This window comes from Ictalurus punctatus, chromosome 16 (genome assembly GCF_001660625.3).
Source record: "Ictalurus punctatus breed USDA103 chromosome 16, Coco_2.0, whole genome shotgun sequence".
Classification (NCBI taxonomy): Eukaryota; Metazoa; Chordata; class Actinopteri; order Siluriformes; family Ictaluridae; genus Ictalurus; species Ictalurus punctatus.
The window spans coordinates 12,202,337-12,222,064 of record NC_030431.2 but is presented as its reverse complement, the minus strand read 5'-3'; the positions used below and the strand labels follow the sequence as shown (position 1 = coordinate 12,222,064).

The following is a 19,728-nucleotide window of genomic DNA, read 5'->3' as shown; positions in this document are numbered from 1 at the left end:
GCTAGTAAGAACGTGTCAGTTAAGCAATTTAGATGAAAGAAAATCATGTGATGCTATTTTTGGAAGTTTCAATGTCTTTAATTAAAACAGCTTTAATGTACAGCTGAGTTTCTGGGTTGAAAAAAGAAAAATATATACCTATATTTCATGGCTCACTGGTGTAAATGGGACAGCAGGGCTAAGCCCTCTATTTCTTTCAAGGAAAAAAACCCCATAAAATTATTTTCCGCATCATCTTATTTGTTGTTTGCCTAAAGTGGAGATTTCATATGCCCTACAGTCGTATTTATTCATGCTCATAATCAAAGTTCACTGTTGACTTTCAGGTATAGTAAATCACACTGTAGATGCTAAATGATAGATTGCATAGATGTGGCCCTATTTTGCATCCATGCCCTAGTCAAAGGCACTAAAATACCAGGATTTCCATGTTTGATGTGAACATTAACTGATTAACTGATTTTATGCACTGCACTGCTGACACATGATTGGCTGATTGGGAAGGTGTAGTTCATATGGTGTGAAGATGTCCCTCGACCATTTCAGTAGATTGTGGGCATTGAAAAGGTATTACACAATTTGTTATTTAACCCTGGTTATCTTTATTGGTTTACAATTACAGTAATTATCGTCAGTGTACATTAAACCTTAAAATAATGCTTTGACAAATGTATGGTTAACACTTACAATGAAAAAAACAACATGATAACTTGAGGGTTAGAGAAAAGAGATAATTAGAGAAAAATGCAAAGTTAGCAGCAAAGCATTTTAACAATGAGAAAATACAATGCATAGCGAAATATTCCTTCACGGTTTCACAGTTTGTAGTTGTTCCTATTGTTGCTAGGGATTTCCTGAAAAAAATAATAAAATGAGATAACACTTATGGATGTTCTAACTTGATGAGCAGCAAGGACAAAAGCATTACAGTAATTAATCAAGAGTAAACATTGTAGTAGGTGATCTTAGGATTTTTCCTGCTTCAAATGAAAAAATATAACTTTATTTGTGTTGTAGATGCTGTGTGATAGTAACACATCCATGGTGGCTCAGGCTGTGTGTTAGCGGCATCTCCTCAGTCAGCTGGCCGCTCAGTGGGTCAAATGCCCATGTACGATCAGTCACAGCTTCAAATTCATCACGGCCACCCAAGATATAGACCTTCCCATCACAAACAGTCAGCCCACAATTTTCCTGAAACACAAACAGGTCAGGATGAATACACATTGCTAATCCATTCAGTGTAAAAGTGCAGCAATGGGATAGGACACTCAAGTCAACATACTGTTTATAATTCACAAATTATTTGATATCTTTATAACTTCTACTATTAATTACTAATGAATTATGCTTATAACTTAGAGGTATTTAGAAGGAATTGAAATCATGGACAAATGACCTTTATTAGTACAAAAATGAACAGGTGATCATTTGTGAAATGTGTGTTACAGTCTTGTGTGTTTGTTTTTTTGTTTGTTTATTTGTTTTGTTTTGGGTTTTTTTTTTTTTGCCCCTACCAATTTCATGGGAAGATCAGCCACTTTGCTCCAGGAGTCGACCTTGGGACTGTAACAGTACAGCACATTCAGCAGACCTCCGGCTACATAGATGGAGCCGTTCAGAGACACTGCGTTTAAGCACCTCTGGGAGAAAGGACAAGACAGAAGTTGCGTCCACTGATCCTTCACAGGGTCATAACACTGTACCTGGAGCACACACATGCACACAACAGCTGCTAAAATGAAACAGGAAGCTGAACACAAACACACATTTGGCTGTTCATTGAACTAGATTACAAACCAGACAGCAGTTGTAATATGAATTTATCCCATGTCAACCTCAAATCAATATTTCAATACATAACCTTCTTTTGTATGGGTTTAATCAATTCAATTCTGTCTGCATTTATAATTCACTGTATAAGACTTTAAAATTTAGTAACAATTTCTTCTTTGTCGACTTATTGATATAACATAAATACGGACCACACTGCAAAAATAAGATCTTGTTAGCAAGCAAAAACATCTTAAATATAACGAAGTCTATGCAAAATACGGTATTAAATTATTATAAGATTACTGTTTGAAAGAAGAATGATCAGCCACTGCAGCATAATTTCCTTATAATTAGATTGCTTACACTTAGTAGAAATGTGCACATATAAATGGAGTAATCTTGTAATAATCTTATAATGAGAAATATACTGTATAAGTTTGCTTATATAGCTTGGACTTGTAAAGATATAGTTTTTGCAGTGCAAACGTATAGAAACAAGCAGTGACAAATACATTTTACAAATGTTTCAAATGGCAGCAACCAGTGTTTTGACATCCAGTTTAACCAAAGAAGTATTTTACTGGTGTGCTGCAGTTGACTAAAATGCGTACATAATATATGAGAAATTCTTCACGATTTGTTGATAAACGTCTCTTACTTTGAACATTTGTGATAGCTGATTCTTGCTACATCTGACATGTATGTACTGTACATGTCTGAAAGTCTCACCATGTTGGTGTTGCAGTCTTCAGTCACAGCTCCGCTGATTACATAAAGCTTTCCAGAGCAGCTGGCAAGAGCGGCTGAACTGACGGGCAGCAGCAGAGGAGCCACAGGCTTCCACATGTTCTCAAACACGCTGAAACACTCCACGCTGCTCAGCCTTTGATGCCCATCATATCCTCCCACAGCGTACAGCTACAGTCACAAACACAAGACAGTATAAATAAGTGTGCCGATCTGGGAATAGCACAAAGAAGGGAATGTGTGTTATACTGAGCCAACCTTTCCGCACAGAGAGGCCATCTTGTGTCGCCATCTTCCCTTCAGTAGCTTACCAACAGAAACCCACTGGTTCAGTTGAGCCATGAAGCGCCACACTTGTGAGCTGTTCAGCTGCCCACCTGCATGTACACACATGACAACAAACACATGCGGGCCACTTTATACAGCATACGCACCCAGAGGCATACAAGCACAAATTGCATCAGATGCGAAGTAAATTGTGCAACAGATAAAACAGATATAGATAAGAAAAGAAACAAACAAACACCACATACATACTTATACAGATATATGAAACTAATTCAGTGGAAGCACAATAACTCAATTCATGTAAATGGCATCCTTAACCTGTAAAAATTCACTTTTAGATTACAAATGAAATGTTTTAATTAATTAATTCTTAGATTAGTTTAAAATTTTTGTTATTTCAGCAGTTAAGCACTATATGTGACTTTTTTATACGTCATCTATAATTGAAAGATTTTCCTCATAATTCATACATGAAACAAATATTTTTTCAAACTATTATTTTTGAGTTCATTCTAGTCTTTTTATGATTATAAATGTACTGTAGTCTTTGCAAAGGTCTTTAAAATTCTTCTGAAAATACTTCTGTGTATTATCTCACAAGAAATACTGTCCATCCTTACTTCTATATACAGTATACAGTAAAAAAGTATGTGGACACCTGACCATCAAGCCCATATGTGCTTGTTGAACATCCTGTTCCAGATTTAGTCCCCGTTTGCTGTTGTAATAACCTCCACTCTTCTGGGAAGGCTTTCCACTTGATTTTGGAGCGTGGATGTGGGGATTTGTATTTATTCAGCCACAAGAGAATTAATGAGCTCAGGCACTGATGTTGGGTGAGGAGGCCCGGGGTGCAGTCGGTGTTCCAGTTTATCCCAAAGGTGTTCAGTGGGATTGAGGTCAGGACTCTGTGAATGCCACTCAAGTTCTTCAACTGCCTTGACAAACCATGTCTTCATGGTGCTTGGCCCTGTTTAAGCCCCTTAGTTCCAGTCAAGGGAAATGGTTATGCTACAGCATACAAAGACATTCTAGACAATTGAGTGCATCTCACTTTGTGGCAACAGTTTCAGGAAAGTCCACATGCAGTATGAGTATGATGGTCAGGTGTCCAAAAACTCATATAGTGTATCTGTAATATGAACATGAACATTTAACACAGAATACTGGCCTGTATGCTGTTTCATTGAAGCTAAGTTTGCACAGGCATCAAGGATGGAAAAAGTACTGATAAATAATATTTAAATTTGAAAGTCTAAAAGCTGATACTGGTGGATCGGAATTGGCTAAATTAGGGTTAAGAATTAAGTTAAGAAGTAAATGGCTTTTAACTTATAGTTGCAATCAAAATTATTTAACCCCCATTGCAAATCAGGTTTATTGTCAAAATTTTCAGACTTTCAGCTGTTTGCAATGAACAAATCAAAGAAAAGCAGTTGAAATAGTTAAACACAACAAATGCTTCAAGTAGTTTCCCCAAATTCAACTGAAAATACAACTTTCTCCAGTCTCAAAATTATTCAAACCTCTGAACAGAATCCTTCCCATCAGCACAAATATGCAAAAACAGGTGTTGTCATGTTTTCATGTGAAAAGTAATTTATCTGAAACTGTTAAAAGCAACTACACCATTTTGCTTAAAAACATTATTCGATCTCTGGTTAGTTTGCTGGTCATATGCATGACTAACTCTATGTAGTGTGCTAATGAACTAATCAGAACTAAAAAAAAAATATCTATGTAAATAAGGCGAAAATGATTTATAATGAGTATTTTGAAGGTCTAAATAAAAATATAAGGAGGACAAAGTTATTTTTTCTTGGAAATATACTGTAATTATGTAAAGGTACAAGTATTCAATTTCACTAATACTCATATAAAGTATAAATATGGCAAAATAATACTTCGATGAAATATTATTTTATGAAGTAATTAATGAAGTAGAATTTCTCAAGTACTTTCTTCCCTTGGAAGGCAGGGCGATTATTTCAAAATGTCAGATCTATAATGCTGGAATTGATCATAACTATCATCATAACATGCTCCAATTCCAAGACTGTAGTTTTACCTTAAACGGCCATGCTACATACCTCCTGAGTATTTTGATGGGTCAGTTTATTATTTGCTACATTACTAAGGATCAAACATGTTTTAAGCTGGTAAAGATTCATAAAGCATACCTGAAAAATAAATGTCATTGTGAAGTTCACAGACAGCAAATTCATGTTTGTATCCTGGAACATTGGCTACAGTGAGCCATTTCCCTGTGGTGGGGTCCAGTTTCTCAGTGCTGGAGAATCTTGTGATCCTGTTTTTGTCACAACCTCCGATAACCACAATCACCTCAGCCCAGCCACACTGCCTGTATGTGTGTTCACATGCACATGAGAGAGAGAGACAGACAGAGAGAGAGAGAGAGAGAGAGAGAGAGAGAGAGAGAGAGAGAGAGAGAGTGATCAGCACACAAGGGTCTACCTAAATTACACCCAAGACCTGTTTGGATGTACAATTTGGCTCATACAAATATGTGTACATGCAGAGCCCCTATGATAATTAGCTTCAGTAAACATAAGCTAGGTCAGGCTTTACGATTTTGCCATTTTTATCCCTTGGTTTCTCTTCAGACAAGAATAAATCTTTAATTAAAAGTAGAACAATGCTAAAAATGTTGTAGCTAGCACCAGATTTAATGTTGCATCTAGCTTTTTTCATCCTTTTTAATGCTGAAGTCCTGTTGGAAACTTTTGTGCATATATTCTGTGAGCATGAAGAAGGAAATCTGAGTCTGCAAGCTAACCTTATGAATTTGGGTGCATGTGTAAACTTTGAGAAAGCAAGAAGAGTACAGGGTAGACAAGACAGTGACACAAGAAGAAATCCTGTTCACTGATTAAACTATTGCTCTGGAGTTTTAGCAGTATAACAGCACTACAGTTGGGTTCACCTGTGGTGACCATTTATGACTAAACCTAGATCCTGACAGGGAACCAACTGAGTACTGTCAACCTCGCTCTTGCTGTCTGACTGACCTTCTTGGTTTGGTTCTCTCCGAGTTGATCTCTCTGCCGTATGTACGATAAAGTCTTGCCTCCTGTAACAGCTTCCTGCAGTCATAAGAATCCTGAACGAGTTCATCAGCCTCCAGCATGTTGGTAAAAAACACAGGGTCTAGCAAGGGCAGTCGAAGCCTCTCCAGTAGCTTTGCTAGAGCTGCTTTCCGCTGGCTGCCCTGGTGATGCACCCATAACAGTGCAGCCTCCACCAGGACTTCCTCCTGCACCTGTATCTTTTCAGAATCCAAAAGCTCCACCACTCTCTCCAATGGCAGCTCAAGGAACTCATCCTGTTTGACTACAATGTCAAAGTCCTGATACAGCAGGTTCTGACACTGTTCCAGCAGCGGCTGCAGTGAGTAGTGCTTGGCGAATTCCATCATGCCCAGGCAGTTCAAGTGTGACATGCACTTCTCTAGGACATCCACACAGGCTCTAGACAATGCAGGCACATCCAGCAGGTCAGCAGCTTGAAAAACAAGCTCGACATTCTCCTCCTGGAGCTGAACCCGGCCTTCATACATGAAGTTCAGCAGGTGCTCTAGGGCGACTTCTGAGACCCCGTTCAGCGGCACCACGGACTGACTGCTCTCACGCAGCTGGCCCATAAACATGGTGCGAAAGTAACGACTGGAAGCACAGAGCACAGCTCGGTGGCAGGGAAACTCTTGTTCCTCTACCTGCAGGACAACATCGGTGAAGGTGCCATTTTTCCTGAAGACATTCAGGGAATGAAGAATGTTTTCAGGTTGGTACGAGCTGGTGCTTAAGCTCGCCTCCAGATTGACATCAACACCAAAACCCATGGATGGAGATCTGAAAATATATAATGATGTTTGTTGTGAGGTTTTTTTTGGTTTCACCTCATTTAGTGTTCAATTATTCAAAAAGACTATGAAGTGCATTCCTTACAGAAGACAACCTGTGTTATGAGTGTTCACTACAACCTAGAGTCATTTGGACACTAAAGTATTGCAGTGTATTGAGAGATTCCATATTCTCCCGTTTGCTTTCAAACACGATTGTACTGTATGTATAAATGGTAAAATTCCCCAAATAGTGCACTATGTAGTGAATAGGGTGCAATTGAATGGTTGGATTGGTAATCTACCACCCCATTTGCTTTGCATTTATTTGCCAATATAACCTTAGTCCTTTTCTGAGATGGTTCATTTAAGCATTGAATATCATTGTCATGTATATCAGAGAAGGAACTCTGAACCACAGTTCCCAGCAGCCACTGCACCTCACTGCATCACAGTCACCTGAGCACCTGCACCTGAATCACATCATGTTAAGGAGCACCTATGTGTATGTAACCACAATTTGCACTACATTATTTGTCTTGCGTTTGACGTTGTCTATGGTGCTGTGTTTATGGTTTTTTGTTTCACGGTTATTTTCAGAAAAATTATGCAATTCCATTTGTCATTCAATCCTGCATATATTATCTATAAATAAATGAAACTGAATTGTAGCCAATGACAACAGAATATACACAGATATGAAGAGTTGCAGAGCATAACATTTCTGTGACACTTTTCTCGGAGATTCAAGGTTACATAGACATTCGTATTCCATGGAAGCCCATGGAAGTGCTTATATATAATATATAAACATTATTCAAAGGTTTCAGTTTCAATTAGCCAAATGAAAACAACAAAAAAAAAAAACAATGATATTCAACTCACCTTGCTGAAATTTTGTAGCCTAGCCTGAGCTCGCTGCCAGTCATCAGAATTTGGACAGAACTTTGGTGCTCCTTCAGGTACTGTGTCACATTTATGTATGAATTTATCCACAGATCGGGAGGGATGTCCTACAAGCAGCTTGTGGGAGGAATGAGGAAGAGACAGTGTTGAACCAGCTTCTGTTTACAATTCTCTGGAAAATTACTTTGTTCATGCTTATAAAGTATTAACCCCTTAGTGGTGCTGCAACATCAAATTTAAATATATACAAATTGAATTTTTTTTTTTCTGTTACCTTTGACATGACTCTCTACGTACATAATTTTTAAATTTAGAAAAATTGTGTATTTAAAAAATATATAATAAAAACACTGCTTAAATAAAAGTATTCACAACCCAGAGACAAGGCTTGCATTGTCCTTCTGCAGGAATTACAGATTTCAGTTGCCTCATATTTGTGATTTTGCCATTTTCTCCATACTTTCTCTGACATTTTAGATGGAGAATGTTAGCGGACTCAATTTGGATTGAATTTTGGATGAATAATCATGCACTAATATCTGAATTGATACTTACTTAAATATGTACCGATAATGAGTTAAGGCATGTACTAATCACAAACTAATGAAGAGCTAACCTTAACTATGACATGAGTCTTATGAATTCATGCTTGAATAACGACCACCTTAAGTACGTTAGTACATGCTTGTTAGTTAATGTATTAATTAACAGATAGGAGTAAACTAAATCAAACATGCTCTATAAGAAAGAATATGAATTAAATGTGCATAATTTCGAATTGTTTATTATCGAAGATGCATAAACACCAATAATTTCATCTCAACCCATGCTCAGGGATTTTGAGGGGTAGTGGACCAAAACTCACCACCCAGAGCACGTACTGGTACTACAGTGGGATTTGAATAGAAATCGATGGAGAATGATGAAGAACAGGTTGAGACGAAATTATTGGTGTTTATTATTAGTGCGTCTTTCTACATTCGATAAGGAGGATCAATGTAAATTATGAAAGTAATCCACCACCATCCAATGATGTTTGTGTACACAGCTGCATATGGCAAATTATATAAGCAATTTGAAATCATGTATGTTTAGTTCTTATTCTTTCTTATATGTTTGATTTAGTTTACCCCTAGATGTTAATTAATACATTAACTAACATGCATTTAAGGTGGTCCTTATTCACACATGAATTCCTAAGACTCACATAGTTAAGGTTAGCTCTTCATTAGTTTGTGATTAATGCATGCCTTAACTTATCATTACTTACTTAATTCACTAATCATCATTCTAATTATATTACAATTAATATTCTAATAATTATATTATAGTTCATGATATTAGTGCATGATAATTTGTGTACTGTTACTGTAATGTGTTGCCATTTTTAGGTCATGCCACAGACTTTTAATTGGGTTTAAAAAACACAAACCATCTTTTGCCTTGTGTGCTGGGTCATTGTCCTGTTGGGATGTAAATGTTCAACTTAGATGATAGATTTTTGGCTGACTCAAACAGGTTCTCCTCAACAGGTTGCGTGTACAACCCAAATTCTGAAAAAGTTGGGACAGTATGGAAAATGTTAATAAAAACAAAGAGGAGTGATTTGTAAATATACTTTGTCTTGTATTTAAACAAAACAAAAAAAAAAACGTATAAAGACAAGGTACTTGTTGTTTAACCTAATCGACTGCATAGTTTTTTGAAGATAAACGTTTATTTTGAAAATTATGCATGCAACACATTCCAAAAAAGTTGGGACGGGGCAATTTAGGACTAATAGTGATGTGACAAGTTGAAATAAGAAGGTGATGTGAAACAGGCGAGGCAATCGTCTAATCATAGTATATAAGGAGCCTCCAAAAAAGCCCTAGTCCTTCAAGAGCAAGGATGGGTGGAGGCTCGCCAATCTGCCAACAGATGCATCAGTGAATAATCCAACACTTTGAGAAAAACATTCCCCAAAGACAAATTGGTAGAATCTTAGGCACAATATAATTAAAAGATTCAAGGAATCCGGTCAAATCTCAGTGCGTAAAGGGCAAGGCCAAAAACACTTCTGAATGTGTGTGATCTCTGATCCCTCAGATGTCACCATCTTAAAAACTGTCATGAGTCTGTAATGGATATCTTGACATGGGCTCGGGAATATTTTGGTAAACCTTTGTCTGTCATCACAATTCACCGCTGCATCCACAGATGCAAGTTAAGGCTTTACTATGAAAAGCAGAAGCCATACATCAACACTGTCCAGCGGCGCCGCTGACCTCTCTGGGCTCGGTCTCATCTGAGATGGACAGTAGCACAGTGGAATCGTGTTTTGAGGAAAAGGACAATCTAAGCCAGTAGTTTTTAAAGTAGGGGCCGCCAGGGGGCGCTCGGGGGGCCCAACAATTTGGTGTGAAAAATAAATTCTCATTCTCAGACAACCACAAACACACACACACTCAATTCCTAATATAATGTAATATACAGATGTAAGATATAATTATTAATAAAAAAAAAAGAGGGATGTATTCAGAAGTCTGTATTTTTAATGTGTTTTAAAGACATCTTGCAAAAGTGGGGCCTTGGTCAAATGTTAATGCCATTTGGGGGGCCTTGCCCTGGAAAAGTTTGGGAACCCCTGATCTAAGCTGTTATCAGCATCAGGTCCAAAAGCCAGTGTCTGTCATGGTATGGGGGTGTGTCAGTGCCCATGGCATGGGTAACTTGCACATCTTTGAGGGCACAATTAATGCAGAAAGATATGTACACATTTTGGAGCAATATGTGCGGCCATCCAGAGCAGGACAACATCAGACCATGTCCTTCCCAGAGAGATTCTGTATGGAGGAATGGTCTCAGATCCCTTGCCATGTATTCTCCAACCTCATCAGGCATTATAGGAGGAGACTCTTGAAGAGCTGTTATCTTGGCAAAGGATGGTAGCACAAAGTATTGACTAAAAGAGTGCCAATAATTATTTCACACCTATATTTAACAAAAAAATTTTTTTTTGATAAACCTGTGTTGTGTATTTGTGAATTTTTGTAACAAAAGATCAAAAGGTTAAACAATAAAGTAAATTTTTCACAGCCTTCTTTGCTCATAATTAGCAAGGGTGCCAATATTAGTGGAGAGCTTTGTTTTAAATGATCATTATCCTGGTCAGGATCATGGTGGACCCAGAGTCTATCCTGAAATTGTTGGCCGAGAGGTGGGAATACACACTGGTTACAGTGCCAGTCGATCAAAGGGCATAAACTCATTAATTTCTGAAAATATAAGAATATGTGTCACATGTGTTCCTGCAATTTCCTTCTGCACCTGTTACTATCATCTGAAATCTAAGATCACACATCGCAGTACAACCAATTGTACCTCTTATTCCAAATGCTTGTTTAAACATACTCTTAATATGTTCAACAGGTGCTCAAATGTTGAACTTGTAAATCACAGGAGACATCTGCCATTAGAGGGAGCTGTTTACTTTCCTGTGAGCAAGTCTTACCTGCAGGATAGTTTCTGCATGCTAGTCAATAAATGTACAATAAAGCACTGTTATTCAATCAAATTATTATTATTATTATTATTATTATTATTATTATTATTATTATTATTATTATTAATGCATTTGCTCTTATATTTTATATTTACAATATACTTACAATTATACTTAGTCCATACACACATTATGTCGTTAAAATATGAGTGAAATCAATGTAACAGACGGTTTACAACATTTGAAACAAAAAGCTAAAGAAAATAATATATAGTAATATAATATAGTGCCCATAACCTCTAATGATCAGGCCTCCTAAACAAGGGAAATCCCTGACAGCAGGCTATATTTGAATACAGGCTGTCCTTCTTATATATGCCTGCCCATCACTGTCTGCTCATGTTCTATCTTCTTTCTATCTTCTCATTCAAATGAGATGGACCTTTAAATGAAGAATTGTCCATGGAAGTGCGGTCTAGATCACAGTAAGTATATATTTGACTTTTTTCCTCATTTAAACCAACAGCAGTTAATGTGGACTTGACATGTGAAGCAGTGAAACAGAATTCATTCTCAGAGGCCAGCTGTAGTTTTTCACTTTAGGTACTCTCTATCTCTGAGTGTGTGTGTGTGTGAGAGAGAGAGAGAGAGAGAGAGAGAGAGAGAGAGAGAGAGAGAGAGAGAGAGAGAGAGAGAGAGAGAGAGAGAGAGAGAGAGAGAGAGAGAGAGAGAGAGAGAGAGAGAGAGAGAGAGAGAGAGAGAGAGAGAGAGCGCTCCCCAATTCCATAAAAGGTAAGGCCAAAGAAGGAAAGTAGGGGCATAACAATAATGCAGGATATTCTCACAGGATGTCTATAAGTGAGAGAGTGAAAGAGAGAGGGAGGGAGAGAAGGGAGGGGAGAGGAAAGAACAGGGAATGGAACAGCTGTACTGTGTCAGTAGTGCTGGACTGAGAGGCTGCAGGCAGCATGAGCATGAGCATGTCTGACACTCTCTTCAAGAGATAGCAGCAAAGATGCAGTCACTTCTAAGGTACGTTTATAGCTGAAGAATAGCTTTACTCTCTTTCTCAGTCCTCTATATTCTCTCTCTCTCTCTCTCTCTCTCTCTCTCTCTCTCTCTCTCTCTCTCTCTCTCTCTCTCTGTGCATCCTGGTGTGGTCAGATTGGATACAAACTAAAAAATAAAATAAATAAATAAATAAATGCAGGGTCCTGTCTGAGTGATGCCTTTTTGATCTACAAAGAGATGTGTTGTAACTGAGTAACAGAAATGTAACAGTATCCTGAAAAAGTGCACAGGAAGTTAGATGATTATCCTCTCACGCTGTGTGTATCTGGTCATCTGCCTGAAACTGATTTTTTGAGAAGTCAGGACTTTTAGTGTGTGTATGTGTGTAATGATGTGATTCATGTTGTCAACAGACCTAAAGTCCTAAAGAAAGAGGCTGCGATTAATATGCATTTAGTGTTCAAAATGCCATGAACTTGTACCCCACCCCCCACCACCCCCCACACACATACACCCACCCCCAAAAACCTTCCTCCTCCAGTGATGACTAAACTTTCAGCTTTTGTCTGACATGTGGGTGCTTCCTCTTACGTCAGAAATGAAATAATGAATATGAGAACTGAAACGACATAATGTGTTTTTTTTTTTTTTCTGCAGTGTGCTCTTCTGGCATGTCATGTATGTCAAAAAGATTCCTTTGAAAATGGAATAAGTTAAGGGTTATCCTCCATTTCATCGCCCATCTGTAATGATAGAAATCCTGACAGTGTCAGTTTAAAAAAATAGATTATGCTTATAGTGTGTAGGTGTGTGCGTCTGTAGTAGTAGTAAGAGCAATGTATATTACGACAGACGCACACTTCCTTATAAGAATATATATTGAACGCTGAGTTCTATTTCTCTGCCCCTGTGTATGTATATTTGTATGCTGAAGCTGTCCTCTCTCTATTCCTGCAGCATGATGAGCACCCAGGTGTGGTTCCTCTTCTTCAGTGTGAATTTACTCTCACTACAAATCTCACTCTGCCAAGAGGTAAGCGACATTCTGAGCATCTCTAGAATTAAATGAGTTCATTAGACCGTTTTAAATAACTCACTTAAATGGACAGGATTTCCCACTTGTTGTGAACTACACTGTTTATCATAATTGAACACAAATTGACAAAAGATTCTGGATTCAATGCATTTGATGATTTATTTAAGGTACTGATCAAAAGCAATAAATAAATCATGTTCATGTCAGTTGTTAGGGATGACATATTTTATTTATGGTTATATGCATTGTCCTCATTAATAATGGCTTTGTGAGCTAATCCAGTATATTTATAGATTAACTAGAGCTTATAATTTATTTTTAAAAAATGATTTTTTTTGTTTGTTGGTTTAATTTAGTCTATAATTTAAACTGAATTTAATGCCATATTGGAAAATTCAAGACACTGATATGATAATTAAGTATTTTTTTGTTCTTAGATCCTGGGCGGTGCATAGGTAGAACTAAAAATAAACATAACTGTAAAATGATACTGTCAAATGTTTAGGGAGTTTTTGCGATTTTTTTATTTTGTCAACAAATACCTTAAGGGTTCTTTCAAGAGAAATGCTGTCAGTAATGGATTGGCTGCTCAGTTACTCAACCATAAAACAACTGAGCTACAAAAGGGAAGTAAGATGGAAATGTGTGAGAATAGTATAGAAACAAGGAGGAAAAAACTGACTGTGAAAAAGTGGTTGTTTTAGATGAGCATATTTGTGTATCCATCTTCATTTGCTGCTTTATCCTGGTGAGTCGCATGGTGCATGGTAACTACCAGCAAGTTTTTGAGAGTTGGAAGGAAACCGGAGTACACAGAAGAATCCCCCCAGAGACAAGAAAAACGTACTAAATGTTTCTACATACAGTAAACCGAGCTCAGGATTAAACCACTGGCACTGCATGTAGAGTTGGTTCCTTACAGCGCCAGGGTTTGATCTAGCAGGTGGACTGGCTATTGTACCAGTTTCTTGCTCCAGTGTTCTGGGGATAATCTCTGATTCCACCCCAACCAGGATAAAGAAGTTACTGAGGATTAGGTTTTTATGTTAGGTAAAGGAGACACAAACATTTACTGGCTTTAATGGTTGTAGGAAATCACCTTGAGCTATGTGAGAGAACACAAGTGTTCCCCGAAGCATATGACACAACATATGGCTGATGGGAAGGAACTGGTGGGTAAAACGGTGCCACTTGTGCCTGCATCCTTTCATTGCTCATACATATTTTAGCATTGCATGAAAAGGATAATTGCTCGGTGTCACAGATTTAGAATTTGCCGTGACTGAGAAAAAACATTTGTGTCCTTGAATACCAGTACCAGAGCTATAAATATGTTGACACGCTTGTGTCAAAAGAAACCTCTTGTGTACAGTTACAGTTATTATAAGTATGCTGATGTATGAGTGGTTGAAAGATGTTCCAGACAAAACTAGACAAAAATGGAGCATCAGAAATGAGAGATGACATGATGGTTGATGATTTGTGTATCATTATAGTGGAAATTGCCACTATATTGGTGACAGATATTGCAAAAGCACTATGATTTAAGCCACTTTTCCACTTCGTGGTACAGCTCGACTCGACTCAGCTCACTTTATTCTTCCCGAGCTTGCTTTTCTACTGCAGTTTAGTGCTGCCTCAACATGGGTGCCATCTTCCACTTGCCTTCACGCAGGAATAATCATGTATTTTCGAAGCCCTGTAGAAATACACGGTCAGGCCTTATTCCAAATGCCTTTCCTGTTCACTGAACATGGACCCTATTAAGCATGTAAAATAACGGTGTTCTAGAACCTACATAGTGCTTGATATGACTGAGTTAGATTTATCTGCGACAGGCGTGACTTTGATAAATGCCTGTTTGGAAATCCTTAACAAGCGAGATTTAAAAATCCAAGACAGAAACCTTTGTTGTAATTTTACCTGTAATGAGATAAATGATACACAGTTTTCAATTAATAGTATTTTACCATACGCAAAGTATGTATTAAATGACACATTTATTCAGGCACAATACAGAACCACTCGTTAAGGAGAATCCTTACTCTCGCTCTCTTGGAAACTCGACCGACGTGGTACTAAAAAAGTATCAGGTACTAGGTACTATCCACAGTGGAAAGCTCCCAAAAAGCGAGCAGAGTCAAGTCGATTCAAGCTGTACTGTGCAGTGGAAAAGTACCATAAATGACTAGCAGTTTCTGACTACTCCTTATTAGGAATTTAGGAATATGAGAGTTAAATTGCCTCTTTCTTTGTTTTCCTCCATAGCTCCAGAGTGAAACTGACCCCAGCAATCAGAGCTTGAACAGTACACCACTCACTGTCAACCATACACTCAATCTTTCTCGCAAACTCCTCCAATTTATCCAGTCAGATCTCAAGAACATGACTCACCTGAAAGCTCTGGATGCAGTTCTGAAAAAGTATGTGGGGCCACTCTCTACAGTCCAGAAACTTGACCTGTCTGGAAATGGCCTATATACAGACATGATTGACTATCTTCTGAGAGATGCTCCTGCTCTTACCAACCTCTCTTTAAATGAAAATAGCATAACAAAAATAGGCAATGCTACCTTTAGTGGTTCCCTATCACTAAGAAACATTGATTTACATAACAATGTCATTCTAGAGATTGAGGAGGGCACATTTGATTCTCTGCTCAATCTCACTGAGCTGGATTTATCAGTGAATTCAATCTCATGCATTACTGACTTTAACCTGTTCCAGCTGAGATCATTAAACCTGAGCAAAAATAGCATGACCTCCTTCCAAAGCATTGACTCAAACCAAGCGTTTGAGTTGCTCTACCTGGACCTGAGGGAGAACAAGATGCACTACTTTCCTGTCCTGCCAAGGAGGAACAAGATCATCTATCTAGACATTTCACGGAACCAACTGCATAGCCTGAACAGCACAGGTCCAGATGATGAGCTTCAGTATCTGAGGGACATAGAAGAACTGACTCTTTTTCCACTCCACAGCAGCAAAACCCACCAGTTGCTTCCCAAACTTCTGTACTTAGACCTGAGCTATAACCAGCTCAAGGCAGTGCCTCCTGATTTCTTCTCCAGTTTGGAGGCTCTGGATACCCTGAACATGAGCAATAACTGTCTAGACAACTTCATGATGGACACTGGGAGTCCTCTGAATGCATTGAAGACCCTTGACCTGAGCTACAACAACCTGCAGAACCTGACCTTTATGGAAAACACGCTGCAGGCACTGGAGACACTTTACCTGCAGGGCAACATTCTCACGATGTTGGACTCTGGAATCTTTCATTTACCCAGCATCACCAACCTGCATCTTCAGTTTAATGGGCTGAGCATCTGTGGTCCACAGCAAAACCAAACCAGTGGCTGTGTCGCTCTCTTCTCTATCCCTACCCTGCGATACCTTTACCTATCTGAGAACAAATTGACTTCCTTGCCTGCACATGCATTTCAGGAAACCCCATTACTCATCCTGGACCTATCACTGAACCCTAACATGAAAATCAGTGAACAGGCCTTTTCAGGCTTAGAGCGGTCCCTCACCCACCTGTACTTGAGAGGAAACCAGCTTGAAAAGCATAGCATCAGCCTCTTATCAACTCTACACAGCTTGAAGGTTCTGGATTTGCCCAATAACCAGTTAGATGGCCTGTTTCTGGGTAGCAGAGACTCTTCCATTGAGATTCTGAATCTGCAGAACAACAAAATCAAGATCCTAGACATTTCCACAGTATTGGCACTAGAGAAGACAATCAGAACTCTCTATCTTGCCTCAAATCCACTCATTTGCTGTGAAAACTTGCATTTGATCAGATTGGTGCAACAGGCCCATGTGGACATTGACAATGCCATGTGCAAATACACAGGGGATGCTGGGTATGGTACCATCAACCTCAGAGACGTGAAATCTGAACACTGTGAAACTCTGAACAGCAAAGTGTTTGTAATTGCCATGATTGCTGTACTAGTCTTGGGGCTAATGATTGTTTTGCTGGTGGCCATAAAGTTGTGCCACTCAAGGAGTTACAAATTCAGCAACAGTTACAAGGCTTAAAATATTATAGAAAGGAAACCAAGAAAATTATGTTAAGGTTGTCAGATGTAAGGTATTGACCCACAAGACAAAATCTTTCATCTGAATGACAGTTAAACAGTTCACCTCCATCAGGTAGAATAGCCCAATTATAAAGAATGGGGAGCCAGATATATGCTGAATAACCTTACATGGAAGCAAGGACTGATGAAAATGTGACTGGTATCACATGAGTTCAGCAGAAGGTCCCTCCGCAGTGAGGTACTGAAAATATGTGTGATGGGGAAATGGCTAAAATGGTTGTGCCAGGTTGAAACACTAGGGACTATGTTAAGGCTGTTAACAGAAATGTGCAATGTTACAGCAAAACAGAGAATCAAAATTGACTAGACACATAAGCCCGATATAATTGCCTAAAGAAGAAGGTTTCTATATAAGAGGAGGGGCATGAGGATCAGCACAATTAAGTAAGAAACCACCACTTAATGAAACAATGACAGGAAATATGAAGGACCAACATTATAAGTGTGACTTGGCTTTGCACATCTGGCGACGATGTCCTTATTATAATGTCAGTACTGTCATTTTGGATGGTCACTACATTTCCCCAGAAAACTATTCTTTTGCACTTTAAAGACTGTGATATATGAATATGAAAGATGTGTGAAATGCAATATGTACATATAACAAAACCCATCAAACACTAAAAAGGTTGTACCTACTACAGTTCTACATAGGGGTATAGAATAAAGCGAGATTTAAAACTTAATAAGATCCACACCATTCACATTTTAATTGATTGGAGTTATTCATTTCAATTCAATTCAGCTTTAATTGTATAGCACTTTTAACAACAGACATTGTCCCAAAGCAGCTTTACAGAAATATATACATTCAGGATATAGATTTTAAACAGATGAATTTATCCCTAATGAGGAGCCAGAGGTGATGGTGGCAAGGATAGATTACTAGGTATGCTTATTGTCCCATAATGGTTAACGACAATGTCCTTTGAGTGAGTGCAAACAGGGACTGTGTCAAGACTAGCTATGACACCATAACTAAAAGGGAGAGCCAGAAGGTAACACAGACATTAGGGTGCCCTGGGACATAAGGCGTTCAGCCACTCAACCATCAACAAACCTGAGTGAATGTGTGAAAGTTGGGGAGCGACAGCATCCAAACATCCCAGCTCACTACAACACTCTGTGCCCATGAGCGCTGTAGATCTGCTCCTTTACCTAAGAAAAAAATTCACAAAAAGCATGACTAAACAAATATATTTTCAGCGTAGACTTAAACACTGAGACTGTGTCCCGAACACTAGTTATCTAAAGTTAACTAGCTAAACCCTATCTTCATCCTTAAGGCTAGTAGCATTGATGACTTTAGTGAATTTATAACTTTAACAAAGCCTTAGGTTGACTCCCTAAGAAGCAAATCTAGCTTTGTAAAATGCTCCTCTGGTATGATTTGAAGGGCAGTGGCATTTGTGTCATGGGACCAGACAGAGACCATGTGAAGTGTGGGTGTGTGAGAGATATGATTTAACCGAGCCACAGCAGAGGAAATGTTGCTGTCCGGACACCTGCAGTAAAACTACAGCATGTTTTCACAGCTTTAGGGCTGCCACAGTTACCTTTCCTGTTATTGATTTGGTCTTCACAGCTCTGAATCCGAATAAGGTGTCTTGGTTACTTAGCCTAAATGTAGCTGTTTGCTGATGGAAAATAGTCATTTTATTTGCATTTTCAAAAATCTAAAGGATGTATAATATTCCTTCAAGGTATCTGAGTATCAGATTTAATGTAGCATCAGTATTCATTGAGCTTATTTTATTAATAGATTTCAGGGTAGAAGCAGTGTAAACTTGCTGTCTAAACCAGGACCTGGCATGACTGAAATAGACAGGAGGAAATCCCTGTGTGTTTGAGTGTGTCATCTCTTTGTGTATAAATAGAAGCTCATTTCATAGCTTGTTGACGCTGTAATGATAAGATATTTCCTCTTATGTATTTCATGGTCACTACCACTTCTTGTTTAACATCCCACGCAAGCTGCACCAGCCGAAACTAGCAGTGATCACATACACACACCTACACACTGCTCTGTTCAGACTGAGTCTCCTGTTTTGTTCCACTAAATATTTATTCTTTATAAAGGAATTCTAAAAAAACAAAAACAAATGTATGATGAATGTAAATGAACAGATGTATATTTATAAATATCCCTATTTTGTTAAATAAATGATCTGTGCATAAGTGTGTACTAATGTTATAATGCTTCACTGTTAAACTTCATTGATATTTAGTAGAACTATAAATATAAAATTAAATATAATAAAATGTAGCTGTGCCAAAATTTGTTTAGAAAGATCGGGCCTGTGTGTTTGTACATGCAATTGCGTGTATAAGGGATGGAATTAGCTGGTGTGAGACGTGTTTGTATTAATATAATGCTGGCTGGCAGAAAGACAGCAGGACAATATCCATCAGGCTTCTCCAAACAGGAAGCAGCTTGAGAGGAAAATGGTTAGTACATATAAATAGAGTTTGTTCACACCCGGTCCTGTTACGTGCCATCGGCCTGACTCAG

The 19,728-nt window shown here is 38.3% G+C and overlaps 2 protein-coding genes across 2 annotated transcripts; one reads left to right on the top strand and one right to left on the bottom strand.

The window, feature by feature from the left end:
* Positions 1-357: 357 nt before the first annotated feature.
* On the bottom strand, positions 358-7,660 carry klhl35 (kelch-like family member 35). The gene is made up of 7 exons (XM_017489231.3): positions 7,556-7,660; positions 5,841-6,680; positions 4,992-5,173; positions 2,782-2,900; positions 2,506-2,694; positions 1,518-1,706; positions 358-1,194 (listed from the first exon to the last, which is right to left on the bottom strand). Exons 1-7 carry the CDS (start codon positions 7,597-7,599, stop codon positions 1,003-1,005), a joined length of 1,755 nt encoding a protein of 584 aa, XP_017344720.1. The 5' UTR covers positions 7,600-7,660; the 3' UTR covers positions 358-1,002.
* Positions 7,661-11,932: 4,272 nt separating this feature from the next.
* lrrc32 (leucine rich repeat containing 32) lies at positions 11,933-19,394 on the top strand. The gene is made up of 3 exons (XM_017489758.3): positions 11,933-12,092; positions 13,029-13,104; positions 15,376-19,394. The coding sequence occupies exons 1-3, from the start codon at positions 12,076-12,078 to the stop codon at positions 17,152-17,154; spliced, it is 1,872 nt and encodes a 623-aa protein (XP_017345247.1). The 5' UTR covers positions 11,933-12,075; the 3' UTR covers positions 17,155-19,394.
* The last annotated feature ends 334 nt before the right edge of the window (positions 19,395-19,728 follow it).